The following is an 18739-nucleotide window of genomic DNA, read 5'->3' on the forward strand; positions in this document are numbered from 1 at the left end:
TGTGTGTGTGTGTGTGTGTGTGTGTGTGTGTGTGTGTGTGTGTGTGTTGCTAGTGGAAAGGAGATTAACACAAAGCTGAGAGGTTAGAAATTGAGGCTGAACTGCATCCAATTTTAATGAGCTTATGAGCTGTGGGGTTTGTTGGGATTTGCAAGACTCTCCTAATGGTTTTATTTACAGTAGCTTTTTCTTTCCCTCTTGTCATTCATTTGAGCTTCTCATCTTAGTCTTCTCCAGAAGCTGGTCCACTTGCAGGACCCCCTGGGAAAGGGGGGGCTGTTGAGCAATTGGGCACTGGGGCCTGCTCACTCCTCTTTTGAAGGGGACACCTGCCCCTAGTTCTCTGGGAAGAAGAGGAGCCCTCCTACCTCAGTGGAAAAAAAGTCTGTAGTCCACAGCTCCCTGGCATGTGGCACACGTGTGTAAGAAAGATCAGACTTAAAGAAAAAATGTTTCTTTTATCACATGGTTAGTTTTTGCTACTTAGAAGACTGCTGCCCTATTTTGCCATTGCCCTTGCCCCCTTTCTTCTTGTAGCTCTGAGGATGCTGGTCGTGGGTTCTCCAGCTGTCCCCTCCTTGCTTCACAGGTGGCCTCCCAGGGTATGTGTAACCCTTCTCTGCTTTCCCTTCAGTCATCCTCCCTCATCTCCAGCGCCACTGCAGCAGCGCTGCTGAGCTCTGGGGCTGTGGACTACTGTCTGCACGTGCTCAAGTCTCTGCTTGACTACTGGAAGAGCCAGCAGAATGACGAGGAGCCTGTGGCAGCCAGCCAGCTGCTGAAACCCCACACCACCTCCTCCCCACCCGACATGAGTCCCTTCTTCCTCCGTCAGTATGTGAAGGTAAGGACCTCCCCAGCATCTCCCCTCATCTGTGCTCAGGGGCTGCAGGACGGAGCTGGCCTGCCCGGCCTTCATTCCTGAGCACACCTGCCTAGAGCAGGTCCTCCCCTCTAGGCCTGTGTGTCTTCACCTGTAAAAGAAGAGCATTTCATCCTCCTTGTGGTGGTCAGAGAAAGAATGTTCTTAGGACTTTAGGGTGAAAAGTACCTCCAGAAGATTATTCTGTACACTTCTCGCATTTTACAGATGAAGAAAGAGGCCCAGAGAAGGAAAGGACACACAGGTAGTCGCAGCAGAGCTGGGATTTAAACACAAGTCTTCTGACTCCAAATCCAATGCTCTTTGGAAAGTCGCTTAAAACTCTGGGGGGAGAAGCCCTTTATAGCCACAGAGTCAGTGTTTCAGTTGTGATTCCTATGCTCAGCTGCAGGGAAGTACACACTTTAGCACACAGTGTGTAGACCCTTTGAATCCCAGTGGGAGGAGCCAGAGAAGTTAGACTATCATTGACCTTTACTGCTTGCTTTGGGCCTGTTAATAATCTTCATGCGAAATACAAGTGATAAAATATATATCCCCAGGTTCACTCTAGACAGGCCTCGACAGCCTGTGTGGCCTAACTGTACACCTAGACAGACAACAGCCACAGCAGTTAGCTAGTATTGATGGAACACTTGAAGGTTTACAAAGCTTTACAGATATTAGCTCATTTGATCCTTGATTGATTTGGGAACTGCTTTTATCATCCCTGTTTTACAGATGAAGAAACTGAGGCAGACAGAGGTGAAGTGCTTTGCTCAGCGTGCTGAGGCTGGATTTGAATTGGGGTCTTTTGACTCCAGGTCCGACACCCTGTCCATTGTGCTGCCCAGATTTCATGTTCCTCTCACTATTCCCCTCTCTCTGGGACAGCACCTGATTTTTTTCATTATATTGTGTGATATGTGCTCAGGAGTCTTGAATATGAGGGCAGTGATCATGGGCACTTAGTTTGATTGTGATTCCCTGAACTACATGTACTAAGTGGAAGGATGCTTTTCCTGGCATGGGAAGGGCAGCATGTGGGCCAGGGTGCTTGAGGAGAATCAGCTCCAGGGAGATGTTCTGTAGTTTCAATCCTTGGCGACCACTTTCTCTTTAGTGTCTTTGAATTTTGGTGTCTACACACGTATACCATACCTCAGCTCATAAGCCGCAATGTGAAATGTTGTAGTTCTTTGAGCCAGAGGGGCCTGCTTCCTTCTGCTGGGTGTGGGAGCTTAGTTAGCTTGTTCCCACCTTTGGAAGGTTTTCCCCCTTGAAACTGACTTTAGAGTGTTCCACCCTGGGATAAAATTAGTGTTGTGACCAGGCAGAGCTTTTCTCTTCATATTCCCAGAACTTAGTTTTCTGTGCATGCCCTTAATGCTTTTTCATTCATTCTCATACAAATGCTGTCTGCCCAGGGCCATGCAGCGGATGTGTTTGAGGCCTATACACAGCTTCTGACTGAGATGGTGCTACGGCTGCCATACCAGATCAAAAAGATTGCTGACACCAATTCCCGTATTCCACCTCCTGTATTTGACCATTCATGGTTTTACTTCCTGTCAGAGGTAAGCAATGATTTGGAAGGATTGTCCCCATACAGTAAAGAGTTGTTAGTTCGACAATCCCCAAGCCTCTCTATTATGTGATAGGTACTGTAAGGAATATTTACAAAGTTCTAGTACACAGGGATCTTATAGGTTAGTGAGCAGAGGCAGGGACAGACATACACTGCATCTAACGGGCAAAGGAAAGTTAGACAGAGCTCCAGGAGAAATTGGAGGATGAGTAGATCATTGAGGGGCATCACAAAGTGGTTTCTAGAGGAGGTGGCTCTGATTCATTCAGGGACGTGGTAGAACCTGCCACGCCCCCACTCAGGATGAAGGATTCTTTGTGTCTGTGGCCTAATAGGTGGTAAGAGCTGTGTTCAAGGCTGCTGTTCAGCAGAAGCCATCTTTTTTTTTTCTTTCTTTTCGATTTTTGGAGGGCAATTGGGGTTAAGTGACTTGCCCAAGGTCACACGGCTAGCTTGTATCAAGTGTCTGAGGTCAGATTTGAATTCAGGTCCTCCTGACTCCAGGGCTGGTGCTCTATTCACTGTGCCACCTAGCCACCCCAGAAGCCATTTTCTTTAATTCCTATCCCTTACACATCAACTTTTCCCTGTATTTAGCTGTGATAGTTTCAAATTAACAGGAGGAAAGGAGAGTTGCTACCTAGCTTTTAGTGATTATGTCCTATTTAATAGTAATGCCTTCACCACCTTGTTGACTTTTTTTGCTAGGGAAGAGATCCTGCTATTTCCCTTCCGACTTCCTTTTGAGCATGTAGAAGTTGACCCTAGCTTCAAAAAGTCCCTGAGCTCATCATGGAGATGGAAGGTTACTGTGATTGCTTTTTCATTCACCTGGTTTCCTTCTTTCCATGTTGTGCCTTAGTTCTACACCATTGAGGTGGACTTGATAGAAAAATAGAACAGCAGTCCTCCAAGTTTCTAGGACCTCACTTTTCGTGAGCTGGCGAAAAAATCAGCCAACGTTTATCTGCTGTGGGCTCAACCCTGGGGGACGTACTGCTTAGATTAGTCTCAGTCCCTGCCATTTGGAAGTTCATTTCTTGATACAGAATAATACGAACACTGGCAGCTGTAATACGTAGTGTCAGGTGACAGTTGCATTAAAAGGTGAGTAAATTGTGTGCTGAGGGAGCTAGGAGGAAGAAACTGACTATACCTTAGGGGATGGGGAGATGGCTGGAGAAGGCTCCCTGGGGAGAGAGTGCTTGAAATTGGTTTTTTAAAGGTTATGTATGAGCTGAGGGGAATTAGGGATCGGATCTTTGATTTTATTGATAGAAGGAACTTCTGTGTGAGAAAACTCCCTCTACCTGTGCAGGTTGTCACCTTCTCTCTGGAGAAGAAGAGTTGCCTAGAATATCAAGAGGACAAGTGACTTGTCATAACTAGAAATGTCCGTATTTGAATGCAGTACTTGAACGCAGGTCTTGTGAACTAGCTCTCTAGTCACCATGCCAGCCTGTCTGTAGGAGCTTAATAGACAAAGTATTTGGCAAGGTTTTGGTCAATTCAATCCAGACATGGGGAATGGTGCTCAAAAAAGCACGGATGTGTGCAGGCAATGTATGTTTTAGGGCAGAGGGTTATACAGTTTGACTGAAGTCATGAGGATACATAAAGAGGAGTAATGTGAGAAAACACAGTTTTGGAGGACCTTATATGCCAGGTAAAGAAGTTTGAATGGTAGTAATAGGTATTAGGTGAAAAATTTTGAGTAGAAGAAGGTGGTGATCACAGTGGATTGGAGAGGAAACAAGAGAAGGCAGGGAGACATGTTCATAGGCCAGGCCTGTGTGGATGACAAAAAGCTAGTGGAGAAGAGAATATACTTTCTGGTAGTAAGTGCCCCAGCACCGTGGACTCAGCCTCAGAATGTTCATGTTCATTTGTTACTTTCCCTAGTACCTGATGATTCAACAGACGCCATTTGTTCGTCGCCAAGTCCGCAAACTTTTGCTGTTCATCTGTGGCTCAAAGGAGAAGTACCGCCAACTTCGAGACTTACATACCCTGGATTCCCATGTGCGCGGGATCAAAAAGTTGTTGGAGGAGCAGGGGATCTTCCTTCGGGCCAGTGTGGTCACAGCCAGCTCGGGCTCAGCCCTGCAGTATGACACACTCATCAGCCTGGTACAAAGGGTGACTCCCCTGGGGTGGGAGGTGGGGGTGCAATGGGATCAGGCCTGGACTGGAGACAAGTGTTTAAGTGTTGGGAACATCATGTGACTAGGGCTGGCTAAGGTAGGAGTTAGTCCTCAGGTTCCACTACATGAATAACAGCCACCCAAACAGCAGCACAAGGCTCATCTTCATAGCACTTGAAGGCTTGCAGCAGGGGGCAGAGCCAGGATTAGAACTGTGTTCCCCTGATTGCAAGGCCAACATCTTCCCAGGCTGCAGTCTAAACTGATGGTTTCACAGTCTGGAAGGAGCTTTTGCCATATGTTGGATAATTATTTTTGGGGTGTTGGTAACTCGAGCATTTCCATTATGCAATCTCTAGCACAAACCTTAGTTAGCCTCCTATCTATCTGTTGGGTGTCCCCAATTCTCTATTTAAGAAAATTAAGGTGAGATGCATGGGATACACTTAAGTTAATGAAAAAAGAGACTATTTGGACTTAAGAAAATGAAATTGAGTATATCCCATGTGAACAGCTGGATAGAAAGCTTCTGTCACTAATGATTCCTAGAGGATTCTCTGAGCTTCTTGACTGCTGTCCTTGGCCCCAAGACAAGCATAAACTGACATCTTATTTTGGAGTTTTTTTCTCCCTCTCCCTTGACCTCAAGAGGTGACCTGACCTGGCTGCTTCCTTGTTAGGGACATCTCCTTGAAAAGCAAGGACCGTTGTGTAACCTGGAGAAGAAGAGGGATCACAGCCTACAGAAGGCAGCTCCAGCAGTCAGGCACTATTCACTGTATAAGGCATGAAACCTATTGGTGCTAGAGTACAGGCTTGGGATCTTTGCACTTAGGGCCATGACCTTGCCTGCTCATGTTCTGAGCTACTCACTTGGGTCACTCATCTCTAGGGATTGGTTCTTCTTTCAGATGGAGCACCTCAAAGCTTGTGCAGAGATTGCCACCCAGCGCACCATCAACTGGCAGAAATTCTGTATTAAGGATGACTGTAAGTAGTCCCACTTCTAGCTAGCCGTTATCATCTCCACAGACTAGAGAGAATTTTGGTCCATATCACATTATATGGTATTTCTCAACAGTTTTTTCAATGAAAATGAATTCCTTGTCGCAGCATATAGTAGAAGAAACTTGTAAATGTACGTTGGTTAAATGAGGTCCATCTTGGCTAATGATGAAGTAATTATAGTTCCTACTGCTTTGCAGTTTCAGGCCAGGTAGATCTGCTGTAGGTTTTAATCTTGTTGATCTTCTCTCTTCTTCTCTCTTTTTTGCAGCAGTCCTGTATTTCCTCCTCCAAGTTAGTTTCCTAGTGGATGAGGGAGTGTCCCCAGTGCTGTTGCAGCTGCTCTCCTGTGCTTTGTGTGGCAGCAAAGTGCTTTCTGTGGCTTCTTCATCTGGATCCTCAAGTGCCGCCTCCGGCTCTTCCTCCTCCTCTGCCTCCTCAGCGCCTGTGGCCTCTGGTTCTGGGCAAACGACAACCCAGAGCAAGTCATCCACCAAAAAGAGCAAGAAGGAAGAAAAGGAGAAAGAGAAGGAGGGTAAGAGCCACCCTCCGTAGGTCAGAAGCATTTTTCGTTTGTCTTCAGGTCTTGGCTGCTGCCTACTCTTTGGCCTTTGAATTCTGGTTTGTAGTACCTGCAGTACTTCAGTGCTTTTTGGCATTGGGTCAAGGTCCTTAGTATCTCATTATTTCTCAAATTCAAGGCCACATATTAAATTGTATCATTTATGCCCCAATTCTCCCCATCAGCAAGATTCAAAGCATGGTTTTGAGCTGCCTTTCAGTGACTCATGGATGCTTGAGACCAGTGGTAAGGGTGAGGATGTTGGAGATGTTGCCCTCTGGGTAGTACAGTAATGGGGAAAGAGCCCTCGACTCAGACCAGGAGACGTAGTCTTCGCTAACTCACTGTGTGACCTTGGGTAGCTTACTTGACTTGTGTGCCTTGTGTCAAGTGAGGGATTTGTACTCTACGATCCTTTCCACCTTCATGGTTATGTGGCTTTATGCCTTGGTGGGCCTGCTGCTGGCTCGGACTGGAGACATGTGGCTCCAATCTTTGCAAACACATGCCCTGAGGACTTCCCCCTCATTCAGACCCAGCACTGTGCACTTGGCCACTGCAGTCTGCAGGGTTAGCATGTTTAGCATGCTGTAGTGGATAGAGTTTTGGATCTGGTGTCAGAAGATCTCCGAGTTCAAATCTTAGCTCTTCTACTTACAGCAAGGGGCAACCTCTAGCAAGTTCCTTTGCATCCTTGGACCTCCATTCTAATTTATAAGATGAGGAGATTGAACTAAATGTTCTCTGAGGTCCCTTTCAGCTCTAAAGCCCACTCTGCTACTGTTCATGTCCTTGTTCAGATGTCTGTCTTTTCACATCCATCTGTCCTGGTGTGGTTGGAGCCTAAACTCTGTTTCATTTGCCATGTACAGTGTTATTGACAGAAAGGGGATGCCTGCTTTTTTGGCATATGACTTCATCTAGCACCATTCTCTTGCAAGCAACTTAGGTTCTTTTCTCAGGCAAATTTTTGAATTGTCGGTGCTTGGTTAGCCTGATCAGGGCAGGAACAGTATAGAAATCCCAGGTCCCAAGAAGGCTCCTAACCCTTGGTGTTTTTGCCTCACTTTGCAGGTGAGTGCTCAGGCAGTCAAGAAGACCAGCTGTGCACAGCCTTGGTGAACCAGCTGAACAAATTTGCTGACAAGGAGACCTTGATACAGTTTCTTCGCTGCTTCCTGCTAGAATCTAACTCCTCGTCTGTGCGCTGGCAAGCCCACTGCCTGGCACTGCACATATACAGGTGGGGGCCAGGACAGCTGCCCAAGCTCAGGCCTGGTTAGCTGGGCTGTCTGAGGAGCTGGACAGATCCTCAGTGGTCATCCGCCCCTTTACCTCATCTAGAGGCTTTTTTTCAGCATACCCAGCTAGTGGTCGTGGAGCCTCTGATCAAAAGCTTCTAGCAATGTAGAAGAGGCTTGGGTGGTACTATTGTTATTCCTTCATGGGCCCAAATCTGCCTCTCTCTTACTTGTGTATCTTGGTTGTAGTTCTCTTCTCTGAAGCCAAGCAAAATAATTCTAATTGGGTATAGTAGAAGGAGTCAGAACACTTGAGTTCAGCTGCCAATCCCGCCATTTATTTACTACCTATGGGAATTTGGGCAAATCACTTCTCCTGTCTTGCCTTAGTTTCCTTAACAGTAAAATGAAGGGTTTGGACAAGAGTGTATAAATCTCTTTTCTAGTTCAAAAACCAGCTCTTCAGATATTTATAAATGGTTGTCATGCACCATCTTGGTGGTTTGTTCTGGATGTCAGCTTGTTAATGACCTTCCTAAAATGTGTTCAAAATAAAACACAGTATTCCAAATACATTCTGACCAGGGCAGAATATGGGAACATTTATATCTCCTCTCATTCTGGATTCTCTACCTCTGATCTTCAGCTTAAGATCACATTGGCTTTTTTGGTTGCCCCATCATCTGCTGAATCAGACTAAATCATCTCCCAGTGCTTTTCCACGTCTGACCACATTTCTCCCACCTGTTACTTCTGTAGTTGGGTTTCTGAACTCAATCGTGAGCTTTTGTATTTATCGCTGTTCCATTGCATATTATTAAACAGGGCTTCTTCTATCAGCCTTTTGAGATTGCAACATATTGGCTAATCCATCCCATTTTTGGATGTGCAAACATTTGTCGAGTATGTCATCTGTCATCAGTGATTAAAAATGTACCAAAATAGGGACAAGAACCTAGCCCAGAAGCACTCTGCCATCGACCTCCTTTCAGAGATTGAATATATTCCATCAATCACTTGTCATTAATTGAGTAACATAGGATTGCTATCAAAAAGTCGGTATCTCTCCATTTTTCTCCTTAGGTTATCATGAGAAACTTAATACAATGCTTAGCTGAAATCCAGGTACACTTAGTCTCTAGCATCTCCCTCATTTACTAGTCTAGTAAAATAAAGAAGTGAGCTTAGTCTATTCTGCTGTGTTCTTAATGATGCCACAGTCTCAGTGAACACTCTCTAAGTACCAATAAACCATCCCTTAGACAGAGTGTGTTTAAAGATTATCCTTGCCAGGAATACCTGTCATATTCCTTATTCATTTTAAGTCTCCCTTTTCCCTTTTTTTTCTTGATAATCAGGACATTTGTCCTCTTTTAGCCATGTAGTTCCTCTGCGCAGTTTTTCAGAGATAACAGTGTTCAGCAATGACACCTGGAACTTCTCAAATCAATTTTGAGATGTGGTGTCTGGGTCTGGTGTGTGATGGCTGTGGCCCACTGGGGACATCCATAAATTTTCTTTCCTTGGGTTTCAATTTCTTACCATTTTCATTCTATCTTTCCCAGTCTAAATATCCTTCTCCTAAAGAAAACAGAATCAAAGCATGGACTGAGTAGCTGCCTTTACAGCAGCCGGGCTGGGTTACTTTCTGTAGCATCCTATCTTCTCTTGCCTCCTTAAAGGCTGGTTCCGCACACCTGGAGCCTTCTCTCTCATTAGCCCTACTTGTTCCAATCCTTTTACATATTGCTACAGTAACACTAATAGCTGACATGTGGAAAGCAGTTGAAGGTTTGCAAAGTATGTTAGATACATTATATCATTTGAGCATCTTAACAGCTCTCAGGTAGGTGCTGTTATTTTCCTGATTTTACAGTTAAGGAAACTGAGGCTGTGAGAGGTTAAATGACTTGCCTAGGGACACACACAGCCTAGTAGTAAGTGTACAAGGCATGATTTGAACCCAGTTTTCTCTGACTCCAGGTCTAACACATTCCAGTGTGTCATGCTGCTTCAAGGTTCATCTCATATGTCCTGTGTTCCAAGAAACCTTCCATAATCAGCTAAGCTTAAAGTCGTCTCTCCTCTCGTTCTCCTAGGGTGCTTTGTATCTCTTGTTTCCCATGACATTGTAAATAATTTATTTGGTTCTTGTGTGTGTCGTATCCCCTCTTGGAGAATGTATACTCATTGCATGTCAGGACTGTATAGAGTCTTTTGTGTGTATCCTCTGTACTTAGCATTGTCTTATACGTAGTAAGCACTTAGTAAAAGTAAGTTGAATTTGTTGTTTTTGAGCCCCTTGGGTAGGTAAGACCTAGAGCTTCATTTAGCTCAGTAACCTAAGTTGTCATTTGTCTACAGAAACTCCAACAAATCGCAACAGGAGCTTCTCTTAGACCTGATGTGGTCCATCTGGCCAGAACTCCCTGCCTATGGCCGCAAGGCTGCCCAGTTTGTAGACCTGCTGGGATATTTCTCATTGAAAACCCCACAGACTGAGAAAAAGGTAACATTATGACTTTAGACTTCAGGGAGACAAAGCACTGCTTCATTTCTCTTCCACCCAGGGCGGGGCATTATTTTACTCTTGCTCAGGTAGACCCAATCTTAGACTTTTAAGCATAGGTATATGAAATAGCATCAGATAAGTTACATTTATGTTACTTGACATAGAGCAGGTGGACAAGTTTCTAGCTTGTTTTCAAAAGCACACTTCTAGAAATGTTTCCCAACTGGTTAGATAGTTAACTCATGGTTGCCCAGCTTTTCTGCAGGAACCAGGGATACTTCCCAGAGGAGAGACTAGAATGCTTAGGAAGTTTTCAAGCTAAACTTGTTATTAAGACCATAAAGAGTTCTAACAAGTGAAATAACTAGGGATTAGCCCAACTTCCCTTAGCTCCCCTTGCAGCAGGCATTAAATACCTTAGCACTGTTAGCAGGCCAACTCCGACTGGGAAAAACAGGAGAGAATTTTCTTCCATTTAGACATTGGTTTGTATACTAGGATCATTTCTTAACCTGTGTTTCAGTTGAAAGAATATTCGCAGAAGGCTGTAGAAATTCTCCGAACCCAAAACCATATTCTTACCAATCATCCCAACTCCAACATCTACAAGTAAGTTTGTCTAGCTTCCTACATCTTGGGAGAGCTAAGGCACCAGTTGAGTTTCCACCTGATCTTAGAGGGTGAAATAGTTGGTGGGTAGAGCTGAGACAAAGGGTTAGAAGCCCTTAATCTTAGGGAGATTTCAGACAACACAATAATAAATGACATGAGCATATGTTTATATTAATAACAGTGAGGAAAGGTGTGTCATGATTGTCGTTTGGGCTTTGAATAGGCCTCCATCATTTTCTTTATTAAACCTGGAAGATTCCCAAGGAAAGTGAGATATAGAGTCATCTTTTGAATTCTGGAACTAGTCATGTTCTTCAAGGAAGGGTGGGTTTGATTTACCACCAAATCTCATGTGAAATCTGACGCAGCTAGAAAAACCTCAGATCTTAGAACAATCTTGGATCACTTTGAAGAAAGAGGTAGATTTGAAGTTAATGACATTTATTGCATCATCACCGTAGAGTCAGATTCTGTATAAAATAGCCTGAATTTCTTGTGCCTGGAAAAGGAAAGTGATGAAAACAATTGTGTTTGCATCCCAGAAGATGCATCCTGTAGTAGTGCTTCTTTTCTGTGGGAAAGGCACTATCTTCTGAATTAGTTTGGAAGTTTCTTCTTATGATATCCAGACATTGGGAGAAGGAAACTTCTCATTTTTTTTTTAAGCAATCAGGGTTAAGTAACTTGCTCAAGGTTACACGGCCAGTTATTTCTGGGTGTGGTGCTAAGTATCTGAGCCCAGATTTGATCCCCAGGTCATCCCAACACTGGAGCTGGTGCTCTTACTTGCTGAGCCACCTGGCCGCCCCACCTTCTCATTTTTCTATGTGCCCTCAGTAACATAGGGCTGAGCAGGGCTATTGATTCAAGGCATTTTCAATAATTCTTGTGAGAAGCTCAGTGATCCTAGAAATGAAGATTTCCTCACCTCTGGCCTGGTTTTTTTCCTAGCACTCTGTCTGGTTTGGTGGAGTTTGATGGTTATTACCTAGAGAGTGATCCCTGCTTGGTGTGTAACAACCCAGAAGTGCCATTCTGTGTAAGTGATGGGTATTGCCATGGAGAGCCCTACAGTGTTTGTTGTGTTCTTCGAAAATAATACCTATAGAATAGGTTATTTCAATTCTGATAAGAAAATGGAAGGAGTAGATACCTAGACTATACAAAACAAACTTAGCATGATTCTTGTTCATAACTTCTATTTCTGCAATGCTTATGGTTCATTTTCCTTACGATAATTGCTTTATGGGGTGGGTGATACAAATATTCCCATTTGCAAATAAGGAAACCGAGGTATTCACGTGAAATGATTTACCCAAGTTTATACAACTAGTAAAAACCTAGATTAGACCTCAGGTCTCCTGTCTTCAAGTCTAGTGTTTGTTTCACTACCCCACAATACCTTTAAGGAATTGGTAATCTCAAGTAGAACATATTTATGAACTGTGTGGGAAGAGCCTGAGGGGGAGACTGGGTAGGTGACTTGTCATTCTCCTAATAGCTTTACATTCTCTGTTTTTAGTATATCAAGCTCTCTTCCATCAAAGTGGATACCCGTTATACCACCACTCAACAGGTGGTGAAGCTCATTGGCAGCCATACCATCAGCAAAGTGACAGTGAAGATCGGTGACCTGAAGCGGACCAAGATGGTGCGAACCATTAATCTATATTACAACAACCGAACAGTGCAGGCCATCGTGGAGCTGAAAAATAAGTATGAATTTTCAGGTTTTGGAAGTGACTGGGGGTATAATAGTTCTGGGAGCCCCGCTTAAAGGTTTTGGCTTTGGTTCTAGGGATCCACACCCTACTCTTCGAGTTTTCCAACTATTTTGACCAGGGAATGAGAGCTAGAGGAACATGGATGGCATGCTCAGATCTTGAAAGACACATGCTTTCCATTGTGGTTTGTCAAGGGCCAGCCTTCTACAAATCCTTATCCCTTGGAAGATGTATCAGTAGATTCCTCTCCTCGTTTCCTTTTGACTTTTTATCTTTTGATGATAAATGAAAACCTGATTTGGGAGATAAATGATTTGTAAAAAAGTTTGGCAAGAAGAACAACCGCTTTGACTTCATGGGGCATCAGCGCTGTGGTTCTTGGTACACCAGCAGGAGGTCTTCTCCCAGAATTTGTCCATCATAGATCTCTTCAGTTTCTGCCTAAACCTTTTCCTACTCTGTCTCGTGTCATGTTACACAGCCTCGGGCATTCCTGCATCTATTTGAGTTTAGATTCAGGGCAGTACGGGTGAGTCAGGAAGAGCAAAAATAAAAGAATTGTGAGGAGAGGCCAGAGTTGTGGATTTCATAGAATTGGTTCTTATTCTGGTGAGGTATCAGGCCCCGTGCTTAGGCTCAGAGGCCAGGAAGGTCCCACATTGTTAACAGTGAGTGTGGGATGTGCTGCCACCTGCATGTGGAGCTGCTGAGAATGGCGGGCAGGAGGAGAGGAGAGAGGAGAGAGGGGACTGCACTGAGAATCAGGCTATGTAAGAGATGTTTCCTTGAACTCTGATACCCAAAGGCAATGCTGTGGCCTGAGGGCAGAAACTCACAGTTTTTTGAAGCTCTTGCTCAAGGTAGCTAGAATCATTTTCTTTTCTGGCTGGGAATAGGGTGGGTATGTGGGGATGGTGGAATTATTTTTTTTGCATGTTTCTTTTTGCCTACTATTCTTGGCACTTGGCCTAGATTCCAGGATGTTTCTTAGCTTCCCTAAAGCAATTTAGCTAAGGTCCTCCAAAGTGAGTGTCCTAATGGGGGCTTAGAAAAGTAGAGTCAGTTGGGGGAGCAGTTACCATCATAGTGTCATGGAACCTCAGAGGGTCATCTGGTTCCATCCACTGTATTATATATACCTCTTGAGGTTTTCACTTCCAGCATCATTTACTTTGAGGTATTGTATTTCTTTAGTATCTATGAGTGGCCAAATGTCACATTCCTGTTGGTTTTCTTGGAAATCAGCCTGCAAATAAGTACAAAGTTTGTTACGCATGCATACCCCTTGACTATCTCACCATTTTCTCTAGGGTAAAACTGTTAGTAAAATAAATGAGTCAGCTGTCTATTTATCACCCCCTTTTAATTTCTTACCTTGGAATAATTGCCTAAGTGCTTGTGAGTTTTTTTCCTTGTCTCTTGATAGCATTAGAGGTGGAAGGTCTCAGTTTCCTCTGCTGCAGATCTTTAATCAGGAGCTTCTGTTCCCTAGGCCAGCTCGTTGGCACAAAGCCAAGAAGGTACAGTTGACCCCAGGGCAGACAGAGGTGAAAATTGACCTGCCACTGCCCATTGTGGCCTCAAATCTGATGATTGAGTTTGCAGACTTCTATGAAAACTACCAGGCTTCCACAGAGACCCTGCAGTGCCCTCGATGCAGTGCCTCTGTTCCTGCTAACCCTGGGGTCTGTGGCAACTGTGGGGAAAATGTCTACCAGTGTCATAAATGCAGGTGAGAGAGAGAGAGAGAGAGAGAGTGAGAGTGAGTGTGTGTGTGTGTGTGTGTGTGTGTGAGTGAGTGAAGGGTTCATGGGACAGTGCAGAGTCTGAGTATACCCAGTAATTTGAACTTTTTCCTTAACACCTGGTCACAGATTTCAAATTGTAAATTAGTGGGATTATGGGAACTCAGAGTGGACCCAGTAGAAGACTAAAGCAGTGTCAACCTCAGATAGAAATGAGGACCACCAAGCCACACATAAGTATCCCTGCAGGCTGCTTATTTATTGACTTAGAAAAGCTCATATTAACATTATCTAAGGTTTATTACACATTTATTTTGTTAAATATTTCCCAACTTAATCTGGTTTGGGCAGCAAAGGCAGGCACCTCTGGTGTACTCCATCTCAGTCAAATTCAAGGATATGTCAAGAATCTTATTGCTGGAGTCATCTTCACCTCCTTATATCTGGTGATAACTCATTATGGTCATTGATATTAAGAATTTTGGGAAGTAAATCTGACATGATCACTGATCTTGAGATTTTCCCTGGAACCTCTGTTGCCCCTTTGATCTAACTAGCTTGACTTTCCAGGTCCATCAACTATGATGAGAAGGATCCCTTCTTATGCAATGCCTGTGGCTTCTGTAAATATGCTCGCTTTGACTTCATGCTCTATGCCAAGCCCTGCTGTGCTGTGGATCCCATTGAAAATGAAGAAGACCGAAAGAAGGTGAGGATAGGCCAGGCTGAGAGCAGTAGCACCATCTCATCTTACTTTAGGTGTAGGTGTTGGGATAAAGATAATTAGCTTTGTGAGAGGGGGAGATGGGGAAAAGACTTTCAAAATTTTAAATTTTATGGAGTGAAATCAGTCAGAATAATGACCCATCTAATTTGATTAGGATCTTGTAACAGTGGCTTTCAGTAACACAAGGGGTACATCTCATATAGAAGATAGCCTGAGGTTTGAAAATTGAAAAGCCATACTTGGCCATGCATTTTCAGTAGGGCACCCTTCTTCTCTGTGGGAAGCATAAAACTTGACCTTCCCATCTTTGCTTGTAATCATAAAGAATGTGTGATTGGATTTTGCAAGTTGTCTGAACCCGAGGCCAGAAGGAAATCAAATTAAGGCAGCAGAGAAGAGAGAAACTTACAAGAATAATTTAGCGATGGCATTTCAAGGAAGTAAAGATCAACAGAAGCAGTATCATTATTGGAGGACACTGTAGACAAGATGGACACAAGGGAAATAGATGAGTTAGAAAAAAACACAACAAGCCAATCAACCAAAAACAAATTATAAACTCAACTTAGAGGCAAGATATATTAGTAACTTCAGTTATCCAGATAGCTATTGGAACTCTTCTTTCAAAAATAACAGTGGCTAATAATTTCTTGACTTGCTTTAATGATTAGAATAGAAAAACATTAAACATTTGGTTTGTGCCAACACTTTTCTAAGTGCTGGAGATAGTCTCTTGCTTTCAAGAAGATCATACTCTAATTGGGGGAGAAAACACATAAAGGATTCAGTTCAAGGTAGTTGGAAAGACCAGGTGGTGCTTCAGTTCTGGCAGAGAAAGTATAAGTCAGAAGGCAAGGCCCTATGGACCTTCAAAATGGAGGAACCACCAAGTAGAAATGCTATCTTGGATCTAATTCTCGCCAAAGAACTGGATAAGTTGGTGTGGTAATGATAGGGACCTTGGGAAATAATTACTGCTCTATCTTAGAATTTGGATTAGAGAAGAAAAGAGAATCTGTATGTAGTTTGACATGTACCTTAGATTGTAGAAGAGCGAATTTCAGAGGGTGAAGACTTAATAAGGGATGGGCTGATTATCTTTATGGCCTAAAGTTTATAGGGGTAGTCAGTCCAAGATGTATAAACACTTAAGAATGCAATTTTGAAGACACAGAAAAACTCCCAATTACATTGAAGAGGAAAAAAGAGACTTTTGTAAAGATAACACCGTCAAGAATGGGTCATTCCAGGGGCAGCTAGGTGGTGCAGTGAATAGAGCACCAGCCCTGGAGTCACGAGGACCTGAGTTCAAATCCAGCCTCAGACACTTAACACTTACTAACCATATGACCTTGGGCAAGTCACTTAACCCCAATTGCCCTGCCTTCCCCCCTCCAAAAATAAAAAAAAAAGAATGGGTCATTCCAGAGGAACTTTGTTTCCTTTTTTTGATGGGCCTCCTTGCTGTTCCATAAACAAGACCATCTCTTTTGATTCTGGACATTCCCTCATCTCTTTCTTCTGGCTTCCTTCTAAGTGCCAGCTAAAATCCCATCTTTTATAGGGATTTTCCAACCCCTCTTAATTCTAGTATCTTCTTTCTGTTACTTATGTCCTAATTATCCCTTACTTATTTGTACATATTTATTTGCTTCTTGTATCACCCATTAGATTATGAGCTCCTTGAGGTTAGAGACTTCTTTTGCCTCTTTCTGTAGCCCCAGCACATAGCACAGTGTCTGGTACACTGTAGATGCTTAATGTTTATTGGTTGATTGACAGGACTGATAGCCTAATACATCTGGAAACTGCTCAACCAATGACTTATCTGAACTTCAGGGAAGCAGTTGACAAAGTTAATTATGTTATTTTAATGGAAAAGGTGGAGGGAAAGCACTGTTGGGTGGATTTAGCACTGCTTGGATGAGCAACCCTTAATTCATTCGTAGTTTGAGGTGGTCTTGTGTGGAGGATTCCCCTGGAGACTAGAGTATGTGCTTGACCTTGGAGCATTTTTATCAGTGGCTCTGAAGGAAGCCTTTGAGGGCATGCTTATCAGATTGACAGGTGACACAAAACTGAGAAGGAGAGTTAACATACTCTAGGACAAAGGAAGAATTCAGGATTCTAGGTCTTGACATACCTAGAATATTCAGTCAACTTTAAAAAGCTGGAATTTAATGAGATAAATGTAAAGTCTTTAGCAGGATGGGTAAGTGGGTTATAACCTTTTCTGGCTGCCATGACTGTGGAAAGCAAGAAAGCAAATAGAATTTCAGGTTTCATTCAGAGCTAGTGTTCAGGCCAAGGGAGAGGGTGGCCCATTGTATATGTTCTGTCTGGTCAGACTAGATATGTTGTAAGGTGTTCATTTCTCGGCACTGTGTTTTAGGAAGGATGCCAGCTAGCTGGAGAGTCTCCAGACGCTGGCACCCAGAATGGCATAGTGACTCTAGTTATGGCTGCATGAAGCTTAGTTGAAGAAATGAGGGATATTTAGTCTGTAGAAGAGAAGCCTTAGAGGAGAAATGATAGCTGTCTACAAGTGTGTTGGAAAAGCTGTACTATGGAAGAGGGATTAGATTAGTTCTGCCTGGGCCTCAGGGACAAAGCTTAGGAGCATTAGGTGGAAGTTGCCAGAAAGGCAGAATTAAACTTGATCTAAGGAAAAGCTTCCTCCCAATTAGAGCTTTTCAAGAGTGGGCTGATTTAGGAGGTAGCAGGGTTCCACTTGTCACAGGAGATGGATGATCACTAATGGGTTTGATGGCATCCTATAATTTTGTGTGGAAAAGTTAGACTAGTTCTAACCCAATCTCTTGCTTCCTCTCATCCCTAGGCTGTGACCAACATCAATACCCTCTTGGATAAAGCTGACCGAGTATATCATCAGCTAATGGGACACAGACCACAGCTGGAAAATCTGCTTTGCAAAGTGAATGAGGCAGCCCCTGAAAAGCCCCAGGTAATGCCCAGCTAGGTTTAGGGTGTTATAGAGGAAGCAGAGGGGCTTGATTCATGTGCTAAGAGCTCCCAGTTGTGGACATTCCCTTGGGGGAGAATGCTGTTGCCTAACTTCCCTTTCTGGGCTCTAGGATGATTCGGGTAACGCTGGGGGGATCAGCTCCACGTCAGCCAGTGTGAACCGCTACATCCTGCAGTTGGCTCAAGAGTACTGTGGAGACTGTAAGAACTCTTTTGACGAACTCTCCAAGATCATACAGGTGTGAAAACTTGGGGGACTTCCTGTAACACTGATGATGTTTAAGCATCCAAGCGGCCCTTATTCATGAACCCAAATCCTGGTATTGCCCTAAACCAAACCAGCTGGAAGGATCAGCTCCTGGTACTTGCTTTCCTGTGAGATGACCTTTGCCCCCTAGCTGGGGCAAATTAACAGAGAGGTAGCATAGACTAGTGGGTAAAGAGATGGCCTGAGATCCAGGACTACCTGGATTCTGATCCTGTTTGTGCCTCTCCTTTCCCCAGTTTGGTGTGAGCATTCTTGGGTTCCATTCCACAGAACTTGGCTGCTCCCCAGTATGGACGAGAGCCAGATGTTTTATGGGGAGGGGAGGGGCCTCCAGCCAAGCATGTCTAATTGGTTTTCCTCCTCTGATGCCACAGGCAGCAAGGCGCCAGTTAGTGAGGCCAGCTAGGAAGCATCTAGCATGAAAGGCTCCGGGAATAAGAAATTCCAGAAAAGGGAATCAGTGCCACAAAGAAGGGCTGTGCATAGAGCAAACAGTGCTCTGCTCAAAATGCCAGACTCCTGAACCCCCAGACCCCCAATCAGGCTTTATCAAACTGCTGTTATTTACCTCACACACTCTTACTGTGCCTTGAGATACCTTAGGCCAACTCTATCTAACTGCATGGGAAGGCTCTCTTCATCAGGGAGGCAGAGTTAAGAGGCCATTCCCAGCACCAATGCAGAGTTAGAGTAAACTGCATAATAATATTGAGAAGACACTGCAAAGGGATGGGAACATTTTTTTTTAAAATTAGCTAATACTT

At 43.9% G+C, this 18739-nt stretch overlaps 1 protein-coding gene across 3 annotated transcripts in view; it reads left to right on the top strand.

Annotated features, from left to right (window-relative positions):
- The window catches only part of UBR4 (ubiquitin protein ligase E3 component n-recognin 4), a 145980-nt gene that overhangs the window by 77338 nt on the left and 49903 nt on the right, over nucleotides 1-18739 (top strand). For all 3 annotated transcript variants that reach the window (XM_069079151.1, XM_069079152.1, XM_069079153.1), the window contains 14 exons: nucleotides 635-844; nucleotides 2290-2439; nucleotides 4353-4580; nucleotides 5506-5584; nucleotides 5871-6134; nucleotides 7236-7404; nucleotides 9767-9911; nucleotides 10438-10523; nucleotides 11478-11565; nucleotides 12049-12242; nucleotides 13743-13982; nucleotides 14566-14704; nucleotides 17562-17687; nucleotides 17818-17946. In XM_069079151.1, the coding sequence (XP_068935252.1) occupies nucleotides 635-844; nucleotides 2290-2439; nucleotides 4353-4580; nucleotides 5506-5584; nucleotides 5871-6134; nucleotides 7236-7404; nucleotides 9767-9911; nucleotides 10438-10523; nucleotides 11478-11565; nucleotides 12049-12242; nucleotides 13743-13982; nucleotides 14566-14704; nucleotides 17562-17687; nucleotides 17818-17946 (2247 nt within the window). The remainder of the gene's footprint in view (nucleotides 1-634; nucleotides 845-2289; nucleotides 2440-4352; nucleotides 4581-5505; nucleotides 5585-5870; nucleotides 6135-7235; nucleotides 7405-9766; nucleotides 9912-10437; nucleotides 10524-11477; nucleotides 11566-12048; nucleotides 12243-13742; nucleotides 13983-14565; nucleotides 14705-17561; nucleotides 17688-17817; nucleotides 17947-18739) is intronic.

Source organism: Petaurus breviceps, unplaced genomic scaffold, assembly GCF_028583685.1.
Source record: "Petaurus breviceps papuanus isolate PSGF00001 unplaced genomic scaffold, PetGlider_PUasm1.0 91041, whole genome shotgun sequence".
Lineage (NCBI taxonomy): Eukaryota > Metazoa > Chordata > Mammalia > Diprotodontia > Petauridae > Petaurus > Petaurus breviceps.